We start from the raw sequence: 16,370 nt of genomic DNA, 5'->3' as shown, positions 1-16,370 counted from the left end.
ACTGATCTCTTGTATCAGTTCTTAAAACAACATTGCCCTCAGAATACACTGATACACTGATCTCTTGTATCAGTTCTTAAAACAACATTGCCCTCAGAATACACTGATACACTGATCTCTTGTATCAGTTCTTAAAACAACATTGCCCTCAGAATACACTGATACACTGATCTCTTGTATCAGTTCTTAAAACAACATTGCCCTCAGAATCTTTACCCTATTGTGTATGTACAACATTTTCTATAAATGTTTTTTCCCCCTTTCTTAGCTCCACCGGTTTCTGAGCAGAGTCTCGTTTAATAACAGTGCTGGGGAAAAGGTTGCCTTCAATCAAGATGGGGAGTTACTAGCTGGATTTGATATTATAAACTGGGTCACATTCCCAAACCAGTCCTTTCTAAGAGTGAAAGTTGGCAATATCGACCCCAAAGCTCCCTTAGACAAAGAGCTAACAATCAATGAAATGGCCATCATATGGCCCAGCAGGTTCAATCAGGTGGGGCCCGTGTTTTAAAGAAGTGTTAACATTTTTTTCAGGGTTCAAAAACCAGTCCAGTGTTCATACGCTGAACAGATATATTCCTATATATCGTCAATGAGTTTCAGTCCATGAAAGAACTGAAAATGTTTATCAGGTAAAATGTTTTCGTATTTAGGGATGATTTTGAATTTCTCCTCTGTCTGTCCATCTATCTGTCTATCTATCTAATATATACATAGCACATATAAATCAACTACATATAAAATCATAGAATATGCATACACACTGTGACCCTGTCTAAAAAATCAACAGCAAATTCCAGCAAGTTAAAATTTGATTAGAGGGGTTGTAGTTCAGTGGCAGAGTATCTGCTTGGCATGTAGAAGGTCCCAGGTTCAATCTCTGATATCTCCAATTAAAGGATCTGGTAGTAAGTGATGTGAAAGAACCTCTACTTGAGAACTTGGATAGCTGCTGCCAGTCTGAGCATACAAGACTGACTTTGATGGGCCAAAGGTCTGATTCAGTATAATGTAGTTTTCATGTGTTCCTCAAGTTTGCAGTTCCTATTCATTTTGATTCTGTATAGGCAAAACACAGTAAGGCTGCGGTCGCACACACTAAATAATCCCCTTTCAATCCACTTTCAGTGCACTTTCCATCTGGATTTTACTGTGTGAACTGGCAGAATCCAGTTGTAAAGTGCATTGAAAGTGGATTATTTAGTGTGTGTGACTGCAGCCTAGGAGTGGTAGGAGATTCTAATACTGCAGTGAATACCAAGTATCCAGTATTATGCTATGGCAGAAGGAACACAATTCATAACATTGGACTGGCCAGTGAAACGAAAATCCCAAAGTATATGTTCTGAATGCTAAAATATTCTTCTCTTTCCTTTATGGACAGACACTGCCCTTTTCCATATGTAATGATCCTTGCCTTCTGGGCTATAGTAGGACAAAGGCAGAAGGGAAGCCATTTTGCTGCTATGATTGTGTTCCATGTCCAGAAGGGAAGATTTCAGACCAGATGGGTAAGAGATGTTATACACAGAACATATGGAATATGTTAACGGTAATCTGGATCGTGAACATTTGAGAATAAAGATTCTTATTTCCTTAATGTTTTTTTTAAACTTAATGTTTACAAAAAAATTGATAAGAAAATGAAGTCTGACATACCCACTAAAGTGTGTGCATAGCATTTCCTGTGATGGAAAGAAACAGTGGTGGATTGGCCATTAGGGCCACCAGGAAAAGTCTCAGCAGGCTGGTGGACTAGCTCCCAGTTTTTGCTGTTCAAGCAAAGTGCGCCACTTTCATTGATTTAGTTGAAATGCAATTATTGCAAGGTCTTACAGGACTACTTTTGCACACACTTTGAATGTGAATTTTTACAGATATAATTACACAAAGGTTTCCTTGCTCAAAAGCCAGTTAAATGGCCGACATGACTAGACGCCAAGGTGTACGGAATGCTGTTACCTTCCAACCTAAGTGGTACCTATTTATCTACTTGCAATTCCTTGTTTTCGAACTGATAGGTTGGCAGGAGCTGGGAACAGAGACGAGAGTTCACTGTCATGTGGCACTCGAGTCTTGAACTGCTTAACTACCGAGTAGAATGCAAATTCCCCTTTCAGATGTCAAAACCTTAACACTCATTCAAAGCTGATGTTTGATTATTGTAATGCACTGCAGGAAAGTCTGTCTTATATGGCAATCTACATTTTTTTTCAGACGTGGATTACTGTTCTCAATGTAAAGAAGGTCATTATCCAAACAATGACCAAGATTCATGCCTTCCAAAAGATATAAGCTTTCTGTCTTATGAAGAACCTTTAGGGGTCAGTTTAGCTATTTTTGCTCTTTCCTTTTCTTTCATCACAGCTTTGATGTTGGGAAGTTTTGTGAAGTACCAGAATACCCCCATTGTCAAAGCCAACAACCGGAGCCTCTCCTACATTCTCCTTGTCTCTCTCTTTCTGTGCTTTCTCTGTGCTTTGATCTTCCTTGGGAGACCTGAGAAAGTGACTTGCCTCATCCGTCAAACTGCATTTGGCATCATCTTCTCAGTGGCTGTTTCTTGTGTGTTGGCCAAAACCATCACCGTGATTCTAGCTTTCATGGCTACCAAGCCAGGGACCAGGATGAGGAAGTGGCTGGGGAGAAGACTGGCCAGCTCTATAGTAATTTCCTGCTCCCTCTTTCAAGCCACTATCTGTACTGTGTGGCTGGCAACTTTTCCTCCTTTCCCAGATTTTGATATGCACTCAGTAACTAGAGAAATCTTTGTGGGATGTAATGAAGGGTCAGTCATCATGTTCTTCTGTGTCCTGGGCTTTATGGGGTTCCTGGCTTTTGTGAGCTTCACTGTGGCTTTCCTAGCCAGGAAGTTACCAGATAGTTTCCATGAAACCAAATCCATCACCTTCAGCATGTTGGTCTTCTGCAGTGTGTGGATGACCTTTGTTCCAACCTACTTGAGCACCAAGGGGAAATACACGGTGGCTGTGGAAGTCTTCTCCATCTTGGCCTCTAGTGCTGGCTTATTGGGGTGCATCTTTTTCCCCAAATGCTACATTATTGTGCTGAGACCTGATCTGAACAAGAGAGAGCAACTAATAAAGAAAAAAAGGAAATAATATGTTAGTTGTTGTAGATTTTCTGGGCTGTATAGCTGTGGTCTTGGCAGTGTAGGACCTGATGTTTCACGAGCAGCTGTGGCTGGCATCCTTAGAGGTATAACACAGAAAGATGGAGTACTCTCTGTGTCAATGTGAGAAGAAAAATGGTAGGCAGTGAATGTATATCTACTCAGGAAGGTGGGGTAGGGCTGAGTCCTTATCTTGTAGGATTTCCCCAAGCTGTGACATGCTAATGGAGGAGCTTTCCTGAGGAGGTTCTTTTGCATATGGATTGGCTGCTGAAATTCTAATCTTATCTGTAGTGCTGTTGTAAAATGTAGATAACATAAAGATTATGTGTCTGCTTCTGTAGGAAGCTGTTAAGACCAATGTCAAGAGATTCTAAATCTTAACTCATTTCTTCCTCATTCTGTGCAATAAACTAATGGATTTGTTGATACAGCTCAGCACAAATGGTCTCCATTCCCCAAACTACCTGACTGCTCTGTCAGTGATGGGCTGATCTGGGAACAGGAATGGGAATGGTCCTTCATGCTAAAATGCCTCATGGAGCTCCCTAATCCCCTCCCCACAACAGACACCCTGTGAGGTAGGTGGGGCTGAGAGAGCTCTTTCAAGAACTGCTCTTTCAGTTAACTGTTAACTGCTCTTTCAAGAACAGCTCTGACAGAACTATGGCTTGCCCAAGGTCATCAAGCAGCTATAAGTGGAGGAGTGGGGAATCAAACCCGGTTCTCCCAGATTAGAGTCTGTGCACTTAACCACGACACCAAACTGGCTCTCCAGGAACAATGTGGAGCCAGGGACCCCAATTGTCAATCTTAAAATGTCCCCAAAAGTACTGCTCAGGCCCTTGAAAGCCACATTTTTCGACAGTGAGGTAAAGCAACTTACATTACAGTCTGCCGAGGAGAGGCAACATTGGCTTGAATAGCTGCTCCAAACACCCTCATCCACAAGGCAAAATCCATGAGGCAAAGATGGACATATCAAGAATTCACAGAAGGTTATTGATTTAGATTTTTTAAATTATATTGCTACATTTTTTTTTTTTAGTCATGGTGGGAAATTTTGCGTGTGTGCCTAGGACCCTCGGGCATTTCACCTGAATCACCAAACTGTCGTAGCTGATTATTTTTTTAGTTAGAGGGAAACACTGTTTATGTACATCATCCCGAGATGAACACACAAATACATGAAGCTGCCTTATACTAAATCACACCATCAGTCCATCAAGGTCAGTAGCGTCTACTCAGACTGGCAGTTGCTGTCAGGGTCTCAGACTGGCATTGGCTCTCAGGGTCTTTCACATAATCTACTACATGGTCTCTTTAACTGGAGATGCTGGGGGTTGAACCTGGGACCATCTGTTTGGCAAACAGAATATTTATCACTGAGCCATGGCCCCTCCAAAGTTCTGTTGTAGCTTTTCCTGCTATCCCATATATAGCTGTGTGAGAGAAGACCTATGATGGGGAAATTCTCAAGGATCTGAAATGAAGGGTTCAATAAAGACAGCGGACTTCAATAGAAAAGAGCTTATCAAGTAGTTTGAGCTACAGGGAGAGAAAACCTATCTAGACACTGAAAACAGGTTCTCCAAAACTCTAACAGACCCACCATGACTTATATAATATCATATTCTGTCTTCAGTTATCATGAAACGTATTCACTATGTTTACCAACTACATTTCTTATACACAGGGGTCATTTCGTAGAAAAAGAGGCGCAGGAGCTCATTAGCATAACTCATTAGCATAATTTATTTGCATATGCCACACCACCTGACATCACCAGAAGTGTGTCAGAAGGCAAAACCCACCGCTCTGGGGGGGGGAGGACGTGCAGATCTGTCCTCACAGAGGAGGGAGAGCTTGTACCTGAAGGTGGGCCGGGGGGGGTGCTCTGCAATTTACCCGGCTGCTTCTTGCTCCTCATGACCTGACTGAGGGCTGCTGGGAGCAGGGGGTGGGGCTTGATGCATGTGCCCGCCCCCTGGGCTCCTTACTGCTGGGGCTCCGCTCCTGTGCGTTCCCGCAGGAAATGACCCCTGCTTATACACATTGACACACATTCCAGAGCTTGGTTACGAAGGCAATCTAACTTAAACATAACAGGCACCTGTTCATGGCTCATGACCACCATGATACTGCCTATTTCTGAAACAATGGAGCATCCTGGGTTGCCAGGTTTCTGTATTTTGGGTAGGAGATAAAAGACATAAGGTCAAAGTTCCTGTAGTGTGTCTGAAATGATTTGTTCCTGAATATGTAGGGCTAATTCCTTTACAAGCTTTTGTATTCCTGGGTGGGATCTGAGAACAGTTGTTTGTAAAAAGTAGTATTTGAGAGTTGTCTTTTGCGTCCTGGATGTAGTCTGATCTATCCATCCTAAACGTACCAAACAATCCATTGTATACAGCCAGGCTTCACGCTACAGCCACATCTGTTCCAGTCCTATAGACAGAGATTCTGACCTGAGGGATCTACAACAAACCTTTTTGGAACTAAAATGTCCACCTGATGAAGTCAAGAAACAGATTAACAAAGCCAGAGAAAACCCAGATACCCAGAGACAACCTGTTGCAAGACAGGCCGCAAAGAGACAATAACAGGACACCATCAGTGGTCACAAACAGCTCTTGGCTCAAAACAGTTCAGTGCATCAACAGTGACATACAGCCTCTACTGAATAATGACAGTTCTCTTTCACAAGTACTGGTGGGCAAACCTTATCTTGCAAATTGATAGCCCCCCAAACTTAAACAACACCTCCCCCACAATAATGCAACATCTAATTTAAACATGGACACTGGTAACAGAGCTTGCAATAAACCCAGATGGCAACTTTGCTGTCACATACACCTAGAACACACAATAATTGGACCTAACAACATCAACTACACCATCTCAGGCTCATTCACTTGCTCATCTTCTAACAATGTATATGCCATTAAATTCCAACAATGTCCTTCAGTTCTCTACATAGGGCAAACAGGTCAAACTCTACGCTGAAGGATAAATGGACACAAATCTGAAATCAGGAATCACAAGACTGAAAAAACCTGTAGGAGAACATTCAGCATTCCAGGACATTCAATGGGGCACCTCAAAGTAGCTGTTTTATTGCAAAGGAGCTTCAGAAAAAGACTACAAGGGCTTTGGGGGGGGGGAAGCTACTGAGAGTTTTAATAAGGAAATGAAGTTTTCAATCTGTATACTGAAAACTCATAGACTTTTAAACATTTTTAAAAGAATTTTGTCAGTGGTTCCAAAACTCCATTCCAGCACATTCCCCCAGAAAAAAAGCCCTGCACAATGGCAGATTGCTGAGATACATGTTAACAATATTCAGGACCCCAAGTGTTTAACAGAGATATTGGTTTCTTATCTCACTACACATTCTAACATCATTCAGTTCTTGCATCTGTTTGTAAACTCCTTTATTATGCTGTATCCTAATTTGCTGCAATTCACAGGCCTTACCAATTTTCTTCCTCCAGTCATTTCCCCCCCCTCCAGTGGCCTTTTCTTGCTGAAGGCCACTATAGTTCTACGTATCTTTCCCTTGAGGCCCAAAGACATATCTTTATGGCACCCCAAAGATAGTTTAACCTACAAGGAGGGACATGTGGTTTCAATATGGTCAGGGGCCTGCCTACTTGAGAGACTGTCTTTCCCCACATGTGCCCCAGAGAGCACTGAGGTCAGGAACACAGAATCGCCTGACTCTTCCTGGCCCAAGAGACGTCAAGCCTTTTCAGTGGTGGCTCCATGCTGGTGGAATGAGCTCCCAGATAACATCAGGGCCCTGCGGACCTCTTACAGTTCTGCAGGGCCCGCAAAATGGAGCTGTTCTACCAGGCTTTCAATTAGGAGCCACCGCTGATGAATGGGCCACTGGCAAATGCACCACTGAAAAATGTGCCGCCGGATACATCTCGGCCTGCATGAAAATCGGTTGGTTATTGCCTCTGTTTGTATATTGCACACTGCCATCATCATTATTAGTACTGTTTAGTTACTCAGGCAGTTGTATTTATACCCTATTGTATTTTAATGTATTTATTGTTTTAGTGTTTTTAATGTTGTTAGCTGCCTTGATCCAGTCTTGTAGCAAGGCGGGATATAAATTGAAATAATAAATAAATAAATATGTACATAAGGTAGCTGTTAGCTAGTTAGCTAGTTTAATTCAGCATGTGATATGTAGCCTCTTTATTCCAGGGGATGGGTGGGTAATGCAAAAGAAAGCCAACTGCTTTCACAGTTCAGTCTGACAAAAAGAGAGACCCCCCGGCTTAAATAAGCATTGAAGAGGTGTACAAAATGCCAGGGAAATGCCACAATTATGAAAATACAAATTATTATTATAATACCATCAAAGACAATTGGTTATCACTATTATGGAAGAAACGTCAATCTCAATACAATCCAATAATCAAGGTGCAATATATAAGGCAAGGTAACGGAGATTCTGGATTTTCCTTTGTTTTGTGGGTAGACTTCCTCAGAGGTAAATTTTCTTAACTAAAAAATAATAAACATTTCATTTTATATAATTTTTCAATAAATGTATCATAGACCAAACCCAATATTGTAATTAATTATACAATAATAAAAGTGTACTGTTGCACAAATGTGTTATCCTATTCTTCCATTAACAGGTGTATCAATCCTACATATCTGAAATAACAATAAATACCAATAAATACAATAAATTCATAAACTGTACTTTTAAAAAAATTCTACATATTATATACACTAAACTTACAATCAGCAACTCACCATTTTATAATATGGAAATGATTTCTTCAATGCATTAACAACGGGCACCAGTCATCATTGTGATAGTATGATGCAGGATATAGGTCATACGATAGAATATTGGGCAAATACGTGGAAAAGGTTGAAGTATATGAGAGCATATAACTATAAAGAAAATATATTAAAAGTTTTCCATCGATGGTATTGGTCTCCCGATAAGATAGCCAATTGTAACCCATCAATATCTAATTTATGTTGGAAGTGTAAAGGGAATGTGGGGACGTTTTACCACATGTGGTGGCGACGTGCGAGAACAGAGAGGTATTGGAAAATGATACAGAAAATGATATCGGAAATACTGTCTGTTAATTTGATCTTAACTCCTGAAATAGCATTATTGAATATGTTACCGGAGGATTATAAGCAAAATGAGAAACACCTGTTAGCATATATATTAACAACCGCAAGGATTATGATGGCTAGATATTGGAAACAAGATAAATTCCCCACGAGAGAGGAAATACTTTGTAAACTGTTGGAGGTAGCGGAAATGGTCAAGTTGAGTTTGCTACTTCAAGGTAAAGAGGAAAGTATATTTAACGAAAGATGGAAAAGCCTGTATAACTGGATTAACAAAATATGGAAACTTAGACTCAATGTATAGAATGATGATTGTTTGTAAAGGATGGATTAAGTGGAAAATGATAAATAAATATTTTAAAAAACAACAACAGGCACCAGTCATTATTGTGAATGCTTTCCATTGCTAGAATGTCTCAAAGATACAATAGTAACGTGTTCATTATATAGGACACAGAGCTTTCCCCATTAAAGTACTTAAAGATAATGTCACATATTACAGAAAACAAGAAAAATCTATTTCATTATTCAAACCATGAGGATAAATAGTTTTCAATCGATGTATCCAGAAAGCCTTTTATCTAAGCAGCATTTTTAATGTCTAGTTTATTGTACAAATTATGATTAAAGACTTCCAAGACTACATACAAAAATTCATCAAAATTATGTTGATACTGCAAAAAGTGAGACACAAGGGGTGAGTCCATATTCTGTTGTCTAATACGGGACCTGTGTTCTATGATTACAATATTGGGTTTGGTCTAAGAAGAAGAAGAAGAAGAGATTGGATTTATACCCCACCCTTCACTACCCAAGGAAGTCTCAGAGCGGCTTACAAACTCCTTTACGTTCCCCTCCCCACAACAGACACCCTGTGAGGTAGGTGGGGCTGAGAGAGCTCTGACAGAAACGGCTCTTTTTCAAGAACAGCTGTGCCAGCACTATGGCTTGCTGAAGGTCATCCAGCAGGTGCAAGTGGAGGAGTGGGGAATCAAACCCGGTTCTCCCAGATGAGAGTCCGCACACTTAACCACTACACCAAACTTGCTCTCTGGATGGCCCGGCTCAAACTTCTCCTGCTCCTAATATTTGTTTTGTCATGTATGTGGAAGGTGCGGCCCTTTATGGGGTGTTCAAGGCAAGAGTCTATGATACATCTTCTGAAAATTATAAAAAATGAAATATTTATTATTTTTTAGTTAAGAAAATTTACTTCTGAGGAAGAAGAACCTTTGGCGCAGCTTTAAAGCCAAGCAGAGAAACATAGCCACCTTCTCTGTGATGTCCGGACTGAAATCTCTTAAAAGTCTATTCACCTTAAGTGCATCAAAACAAGCACCCATGCTGGTTAAAAGAGAGTGTAAGTAAGTGATCCTTAGGTCCATATACAAATTGCAGTGCAGGAGAACATGAGTGATAGATTCCACACATTTCAATCTGCAAGGGCAGTATCTGGCCCGATGAGAAACCTTGGTAAATCTACCAAATAAAAAAGTGGATGGCATAGCAGCTGTTTCTAGTATGTGGCACCCTTGCCTACTGCAAACCTTTTGGGAGGAGGGGTTTCTGGGCTTTTAGAACAAATTTTATTCTATTGTTTCTACAAAGCAGTGTTTTAACAGAGATTGATTCCTTGATTCATAAGAAAAGGTGGACTGTGAATATTCAAATAAATAATTAAGATGAATATGGCCTTGCTATGTGGAACCTTTTGTTGCTGTAGGTCATTGTTAGACCACATGCTGGGGAGGACTGGAGAAACTTCCACTGAGATGGGATAAACTTGTTTTCCTCTGCGGCATCACCAAAACTCTATAGCACAGAGTAGTTAATTATGTTCCCTGTAACTAAAACTAACCATCATTTATTCTAACTTCTCCAGATCCCTAAGGAATCCCCCTAGCAAATCTCCAATCTAAGATTGAAAATACGATTAATATCCTCTGTAATGTTCAGGGATGTGACTTAAAGGCAGAAAGGGCTCTGCCAGTTTTCTTGCTGATACTTTATATAGCCCATCCTACAAATCAGCCCAGAGATTCAGAGAGGCTGTGCAACAGCCTAGAGTTTCAGAGAGGCTCATACAACAAAGAGGGCACAGATGAAATGGTGCCCAGAAAGAAGGTCTCCATGCAAGATGCTGGTATTGGTGGGACTCTTCCTGACGTTGATGCATCTGGCTGTAGGCAAGGTTCCCCTTCTTAACTGCATGCCCAGTGATTCTCTTTCTATTCTTCACAAGTATTATCATTTAGGAGACCTCGTCATCGGTGGCATCATCTCTCAGATCTACATCACTTCTGAAGTTATAACATTTACAAGATATCCTCATCAGGAAGAGGTTGAGGAACTCATGTAAGGAGACATGAAATTCAATCAGGCTAGTCTTATGGGTTGGCTTTGGCTTTGCCTGGATGACAAATGACAGTCACTGAAGCTTTCTCCCCACCATTTAGCGTGTCTATCATCATCATCAACAACAACAACAGCAACAACAACTTGATTTATACCTCATCTTTCTTGCTTAGACTCAAGGTGGTTCAGATAATATAGATAGTTTCAGAGGGCAGCCATGTTGGTATGCAGTAGAAGAGCCAGATTTGAGTCCAACAGCACCTTGGAAGACAACAAGATTTTCAAGATATAAGCTTTTGAGAGGCAAAGCACCCTTTTGTCAGATGCTAGATCCATGATGAAGGGAGCTTTGACTCTTGAAAGCTTATAACCCCCAAAACATTGTTTGTCTCTAAGGTGCTAAATGATTCCAGTGATGTAAATATATCAGATGTGGTGCATCAGTCTATCTGGATTTCAAAAGTAAAAGACAATGTACTAAGAACTGGATAATATATATAATAAAAAATGGAATAAGCTACAATCCTGTTCCTTCTATTCAAAAAAGGCATCCTCTTGATTAATTCCCTTTGTGGAAATTATTGCAAATAGAGCTCTGCTCATACAACAAATCTTGTCTGCTTCCCCTTTCCTGTTACAGCTTGCTCTGCCCTCTCTGAAAAGAATCTTTACGAGTGTCTTGAGATGCAATGAAAGGGAGGACACTGTTGAACTTTCGATATGCTTTTGAGCAGAAGTGGGCTTCTGCTTGTGTAGAAAGGGGTTGTTGATCACTAGAAGTAGTTGAAGCACATTTTTCTTGCTTCCTGCAACCACTGATCCATAGTTCTGCTGGGTGACTAACTTGCTCCTTTCGCTGATTTAAGGGAGTAAAAGCCCAACAGAACTCCCACAGGCCATACGGTGGTGGTAAAAAGTGCCGTCAAGTAACAGCCGATTTATGGGTGACCCTGTAGGGTCTTCAGGGCAACAGACTCTCAGAGGTGGTTTGCCATTGCCTGCCTCTGTGTAGCAAACCTGGACTTCTTCGGTGGTCTGCCATCCAAGTGTTGGAAGTTCCAGGTGCGATGTCCCTGCCTCAGCCTCCAGATTTCGTGGCAAGAGAGACTAGATAGCTAGATAGGCACACTGACCTTTCTTTGTGTGTTTACTCTTCTGCCATTATTCGCTTTGATATGTAGATTGGGTTCGCAGGGACAATTTCCATCCTTCTGTTCATTCTCTCAGATGATGATGAACTCTCTCCCTGCATACACCAAGAGGGGGGACATGCTATCCTCTCTTGGAGCCATGAGGCAGATGACCCTCTCGATATTTGCTTCCATCCTTAACAAGTTAGTACTATGTCCTGTCTCTACTCTTTCCTATCCAAAAGTTTACGTCTCAAATAAAGAGATAAGCATTTCTCTATTAAACTTGCAATCTGGCTCTGTGTAGCTTTGTAAGCTGAATAACCTGGTAAAGTAACACTGGTCCCAGTCACGAGTGAGATAATCTGGGGGTGAAGCGAGGCTTTTTGCTCTGGAGAAAAATTAACCATGGTATTATGATCAGACATTTCCCCAGAGGCTCCATGCTTAGGCCATCAACCGCGATACCACGTTGATGGTGAAGTGTGGAAAAGGGTGATTTTTTGTCAGCAGAACCGCATTTGTGCACATGTGTAGTTCTGTGTTTGTGCGCATACCACTGGATGTGATGGGATACCAGCACTTCTGTGACCAGACGCCCACCCAGTCCCCACGTTTTCCAGAAAATAGTGCACTTTCCCTGGTATCTTTTAACTCTGCTTCTTCGGCTGGGTGATACGGGTTGCTGACGAGTGTGGGACACATGCCAGATGTTTTCATGTGATCGCACCCTTAAAATCCGTTCGGCATTCATCCTTATTGTGCGGCTAATTCTGCATGTGACCGGGACCACTGTTGTGTTTCTAGTTTTATTTAAAGCATTCTGCTAACTAGTGGGAACTGGACTAACCACACCAGTTAACCCCATTACTAAGTACTAACAGGGGCTACCCTGCTTAGTTTACAAGATATGGTTGAGACAGGACTAGCCTGGGCCACATAATGACTAGCAGGCCACATAGTGAACTGAAATATAGTGACTATTACAAGATGTGGCTCAGGAAGAGACAATATTGTAGTTTGCAGGTGATGCAGCATGTCATCCTGTTGCAGGTTAATAACTCAAAACTACCAACACATCCTGTCCTTGGCTTTTGCTGCTAAAGAGATAAATGAAAATACATATATTTTACCCAACATCACCCTGGGATTCCACATCAATAATAATTATTTCAGTGCAAGGTATACCTACCTTGCTGCAATAGACCTTCTCTCTACATGGAGCAAATTAATCCCTAACTACAAGTGTGGCATCCAGAACACTCCAATAGCAGTCATTGGGGGACCATCTTCTGACACTGATCTCCATATGGCCACCATCCTAAGCAACTACAAATTTCCCCAGGTAAGGTGGGCCCATAAAGTACTGGTAGTAAAATCCTAAACAGAGTTACTTCAGTCTAAGCACACTGACATCAATGGTCTTAGATGAGGAAACCTGCATGCTCTATCATGGAGTTATGCTTCCCATCAACGTTAATAAATAAATGAATAAGTATTATAGTTTTTCTTATGTGCAGCCAATTCTATGAGAATGGACAGGATCTCTCACAGCAAATTAAGATTTCAATGTGCATGGCCATTCATCCACACTATTTTAAATTTTAGAAATAGATCTCTCTTCTCCTCTCCTCTCCTTTCTTTACTTCCTTCTAGCTCACATACGGTTCTCCTTCAGTGATGAACAACAAAAGACAGTCTGTTTTCTTCCGATGGATGTTCCCAAATAGGAACCATCTTTATATGGGGATTCTCCAGTTACTGCTGCATTTCAAGTGGACATGGATTGGGGTGATTTATCTGCATGTCCAGAGTGCAGAGGAGTTTGTACAGAGTGCACTTCCTATCTTTTCCCAGAAAGGTATCTGCTTTGACTTCACAGAGAGATTCCCCAAAATAGATTTTTCAAATAATATCATTGAAGTGATGGAGAAGGGGACGCACTTATACAATAAAGCCATGAGAAGCACCGCCAATGTGCTAGTGGTCCACGGTGAAATCCAAAGCATGATGATTTTGAGAATGTTGCTACGTATGTCAAAATTTGAGAGCAGACCAGTGAAGGAAAAAATCTGGATTATGACGGCTCAGATGGAATTCACATCCCTTTCTTTTCAAAGAGACTGGGACTTAGACTTCATCCATGGTGCTGTATCCTTTGCCGTCCACTCAGAGAAGATGCTGGGATTCCAGGAATTCCTTCAGAGGAGAAACCCTCGACTGCAAAAAGAAGATGGCTTTATCAAGGACTTCTGGAAGGATACATTTAAGTGCTGGTTCCACGACTCTGAGGAAGATACGAAGATCTGTACTGGCGAGGAGAACCTGGAGACTCTTCCTGGGTCCCTCTTTGAAACCAGCATGACAGGCCACAGCTACAGTGTTTACAATGCCATCTATGCTGTGGCGCATGCAGTGCATGCCATGCTATCATCCAAACTCAGACCAGCAAAAGTAGTGGATGGAGGGACCTGGAAGCTAAATCAGCCACCATGGCAGGTACTGCAGGATAGTTCAGCCAACTGTGGGGACAACCCCGGACACTCTCCTAGTTAGTGTGCCTGAGGAGAATTCCATTGCCTAGATATTCTTCATCTGCTTGAAATTTAAATCAAGAACACTGTGAATTTATACATCAGTTTGTTTCTACCCAGTCTGGATTTATTTCATTGAGGGCCCTGCATTTTTAATAATAACTTCTAGGGCTGATGTGAAAGTGGGCTGTTTTCAAGAGAACTTTGGGCGAGAGCAAATCATAACTTCTTTTGAGTTATTTTTTGTACTGATAAAAAGGAGAAAGAGTACAACAAGGTGGGATGTGGGCAGCGTGATGTAGGATCATTGGTTTTATTAGATGACAGTTGGGTTCATTTCCCCCCGGTGGCATCATAATAGATTTCCTGACTGAGTTGGGTTACCAGCAGAAATGAGACAAGGCACCTAACAGTGGTATGAAAGCAGCTGAGAATAAAACACCTGATGTCAACAGCCATGAGTAGCATGTTAGCCATAGTCCTCAAATATAAGGCATGATTCTCTATCTCCATCTGTCTTGTCTCTCTCTCTTTGCATTTGATGAGTGGCGTGGACTTACCCCTGCACAGCCATTTGTGGAATGGGGGAGGGTGAGGCATGGATGTCTGGTAGCACCATGCTGCCCAAAGACTTGAAGGGGTTGGGATCAGCTGCAGCTTTGGCAATGTTGCATTGGGATGGATCTTTGGGGGGGGAGCCCTGACTGTATGCTCACCTTCCCCAGTTTGAGGACTCCCTTCAGGGGTCTTGGGGTGGAGTCACTTAGCCAAATGTCCAGCTCAGGAGCTACAGGTTGGCTTCACCTCTAGGTGGAAGGGGACCATGCAGCAGCTGATGCCCACATGGATCCCAAGGTCTTGCCATTCTACGGTGTCATCCCCTAACAGACAGGTTGTGGGATTGTGGTTATTGAGCAGCAGATGGGTCGCCTGATGCTGTATCTTTCCCCATGCTGTCATAATGCTCCTTCAGCTCTATCCAATCAAAGCTGTGGCCAGGTTTTCACCAATTTCTGGGTCTGTTTGAGTTCCTTCTGCTGCATTGTCCTCCTATCACCCCTGAGCCCACAAATTTATATTCTTATGAATTTATTTATGTGTTTCTCTTTAGCTCCACCATTTTCTGAGAAGCATCTCATTTAACAACAGTGTTGGGGAAGAGATTTCCTTTGATCCAAATGGGGAACTGGTAGCTGGATTTGATATTATCAACTGGGTCACATTCCCAAACCAGTCCTTTCTTAGGGTCAAAGTTGGAAGGATAGACCCAAAAGCTCCTCCTGATAAAACACTCAACATTTGTCAGGATGTCATCGTGTGGCCAAGCAAGTTTAATCAGGTAGGGGCCGTAGCTATTTCAGGACATCTCTAGTTATTCCCCCAGCATTTGAGAAGTCGTTCTTCATTCAATGCACTGTCCCTGTTTTAAAGCAAGGCTCAACTGAAATACAGTTTCTAACCTCCAGTTTAACTTGCTGAATCTTTGAAGGCATAGTGTTCTATTTTGTACACATTCATTAAAATGCTGATACCCAGTTTTTTCAAACTCAGGATGGCTTATCACACTTCAAAAACATCACTGAAAGAGCAAAGATCAAACAGACAAGGCAGGAAGTTCTAGTTAAAAATTACAAGGGAGGTTAGACAAAGGCCCAGAAAATAATGCAGATCTGGAGTCAGGCTCTGCCTCTGGTGGTCAGACATTTTTTATCTGACAATGGGGATAACACAGACAAAGGCCTTTAAAGAAGACTGCTATGAAAGAAGATGGATCCCATGCAGGGTTTTAGCACCTGATTCAGCCCCAGTTACAAACATTTAACCACTACCCAATCCAAAGGCCACAAGCAAAAACAAACAAACAGTACAACATACAAAATGATGAAGAACAAGAAATGGTATCAAAAGGCAGAAAATTATGTCAAACAACATAGTGCACTAAGTATCATTATAGTCAGTATAGATGCCATGAATTTATATGCTGTGAGCACAAGACCGCAGTAAGGGCAGTATGAGTAACCCCTAAAGATGATACCAGTATGCTGTTCTAGAAGTAACTCCAAAATAGTTTGATCTGAAAGACACAATCTCCAAAAC

The 16,370-nt window shown here is 41.6% G+C and overlaps 1 protein-coding gene across 1 annotated transcript in view; it reads left to right on the top strand.

Annotated features, from left to right (window-relative positions):
* The window catches only part of LOC107110687 (vomeronasal type-2 receptor 26-like), a gene marked incomplete at its 5' end in the record, with an annotated part of 20,534 nt that overhangs the window by 1,759 nt on the left and 2,405 nt on the right, over positions 1–16,370 (top strand). The window contains 5 exons of the mRNA XM_015411487.1: positions 269–496; positions 10,497–10,609; positions 12,907–13,084; positions 13,396–14,238; positions 15,385–15,612. Coding sequence (XP_015266973.1) covers positions 269–496; positions 10,497–10,609; positions 12,907–13,084; positions 13,396–14,238; positions 15,385–15,612 — 1,590 coding nt within the window. The remainder of the gene's footprint in view (positions 1–268; positions 497–10,496; positions 10,610–12,906; positions 13,085–13,395; positions 14,239–15,384; positions 15,613–16,370) is intronic.

This window comes from Gekko japonicus, unplaced genomic scaffold (assembly GCF_001447785.1).
Source record: "Gekko japonicus isolate JY-2015 unplaced genomic scaffold, Gekko_japonicus_V1.1 scaffold4874, whole genome shotgun sequence".
Taxonomy (NCBI): domain Eukaryota; kingdom Metazoa; phylum Chordata; class Lepidosauria; order Squamata; family Gekkonidae; genus Gekko; species Gekko japonicus.
Note: the sequence above shows the minus strand (reverse complement) of the source record. Positions and strands in the feature narration are given on the sequence as shown.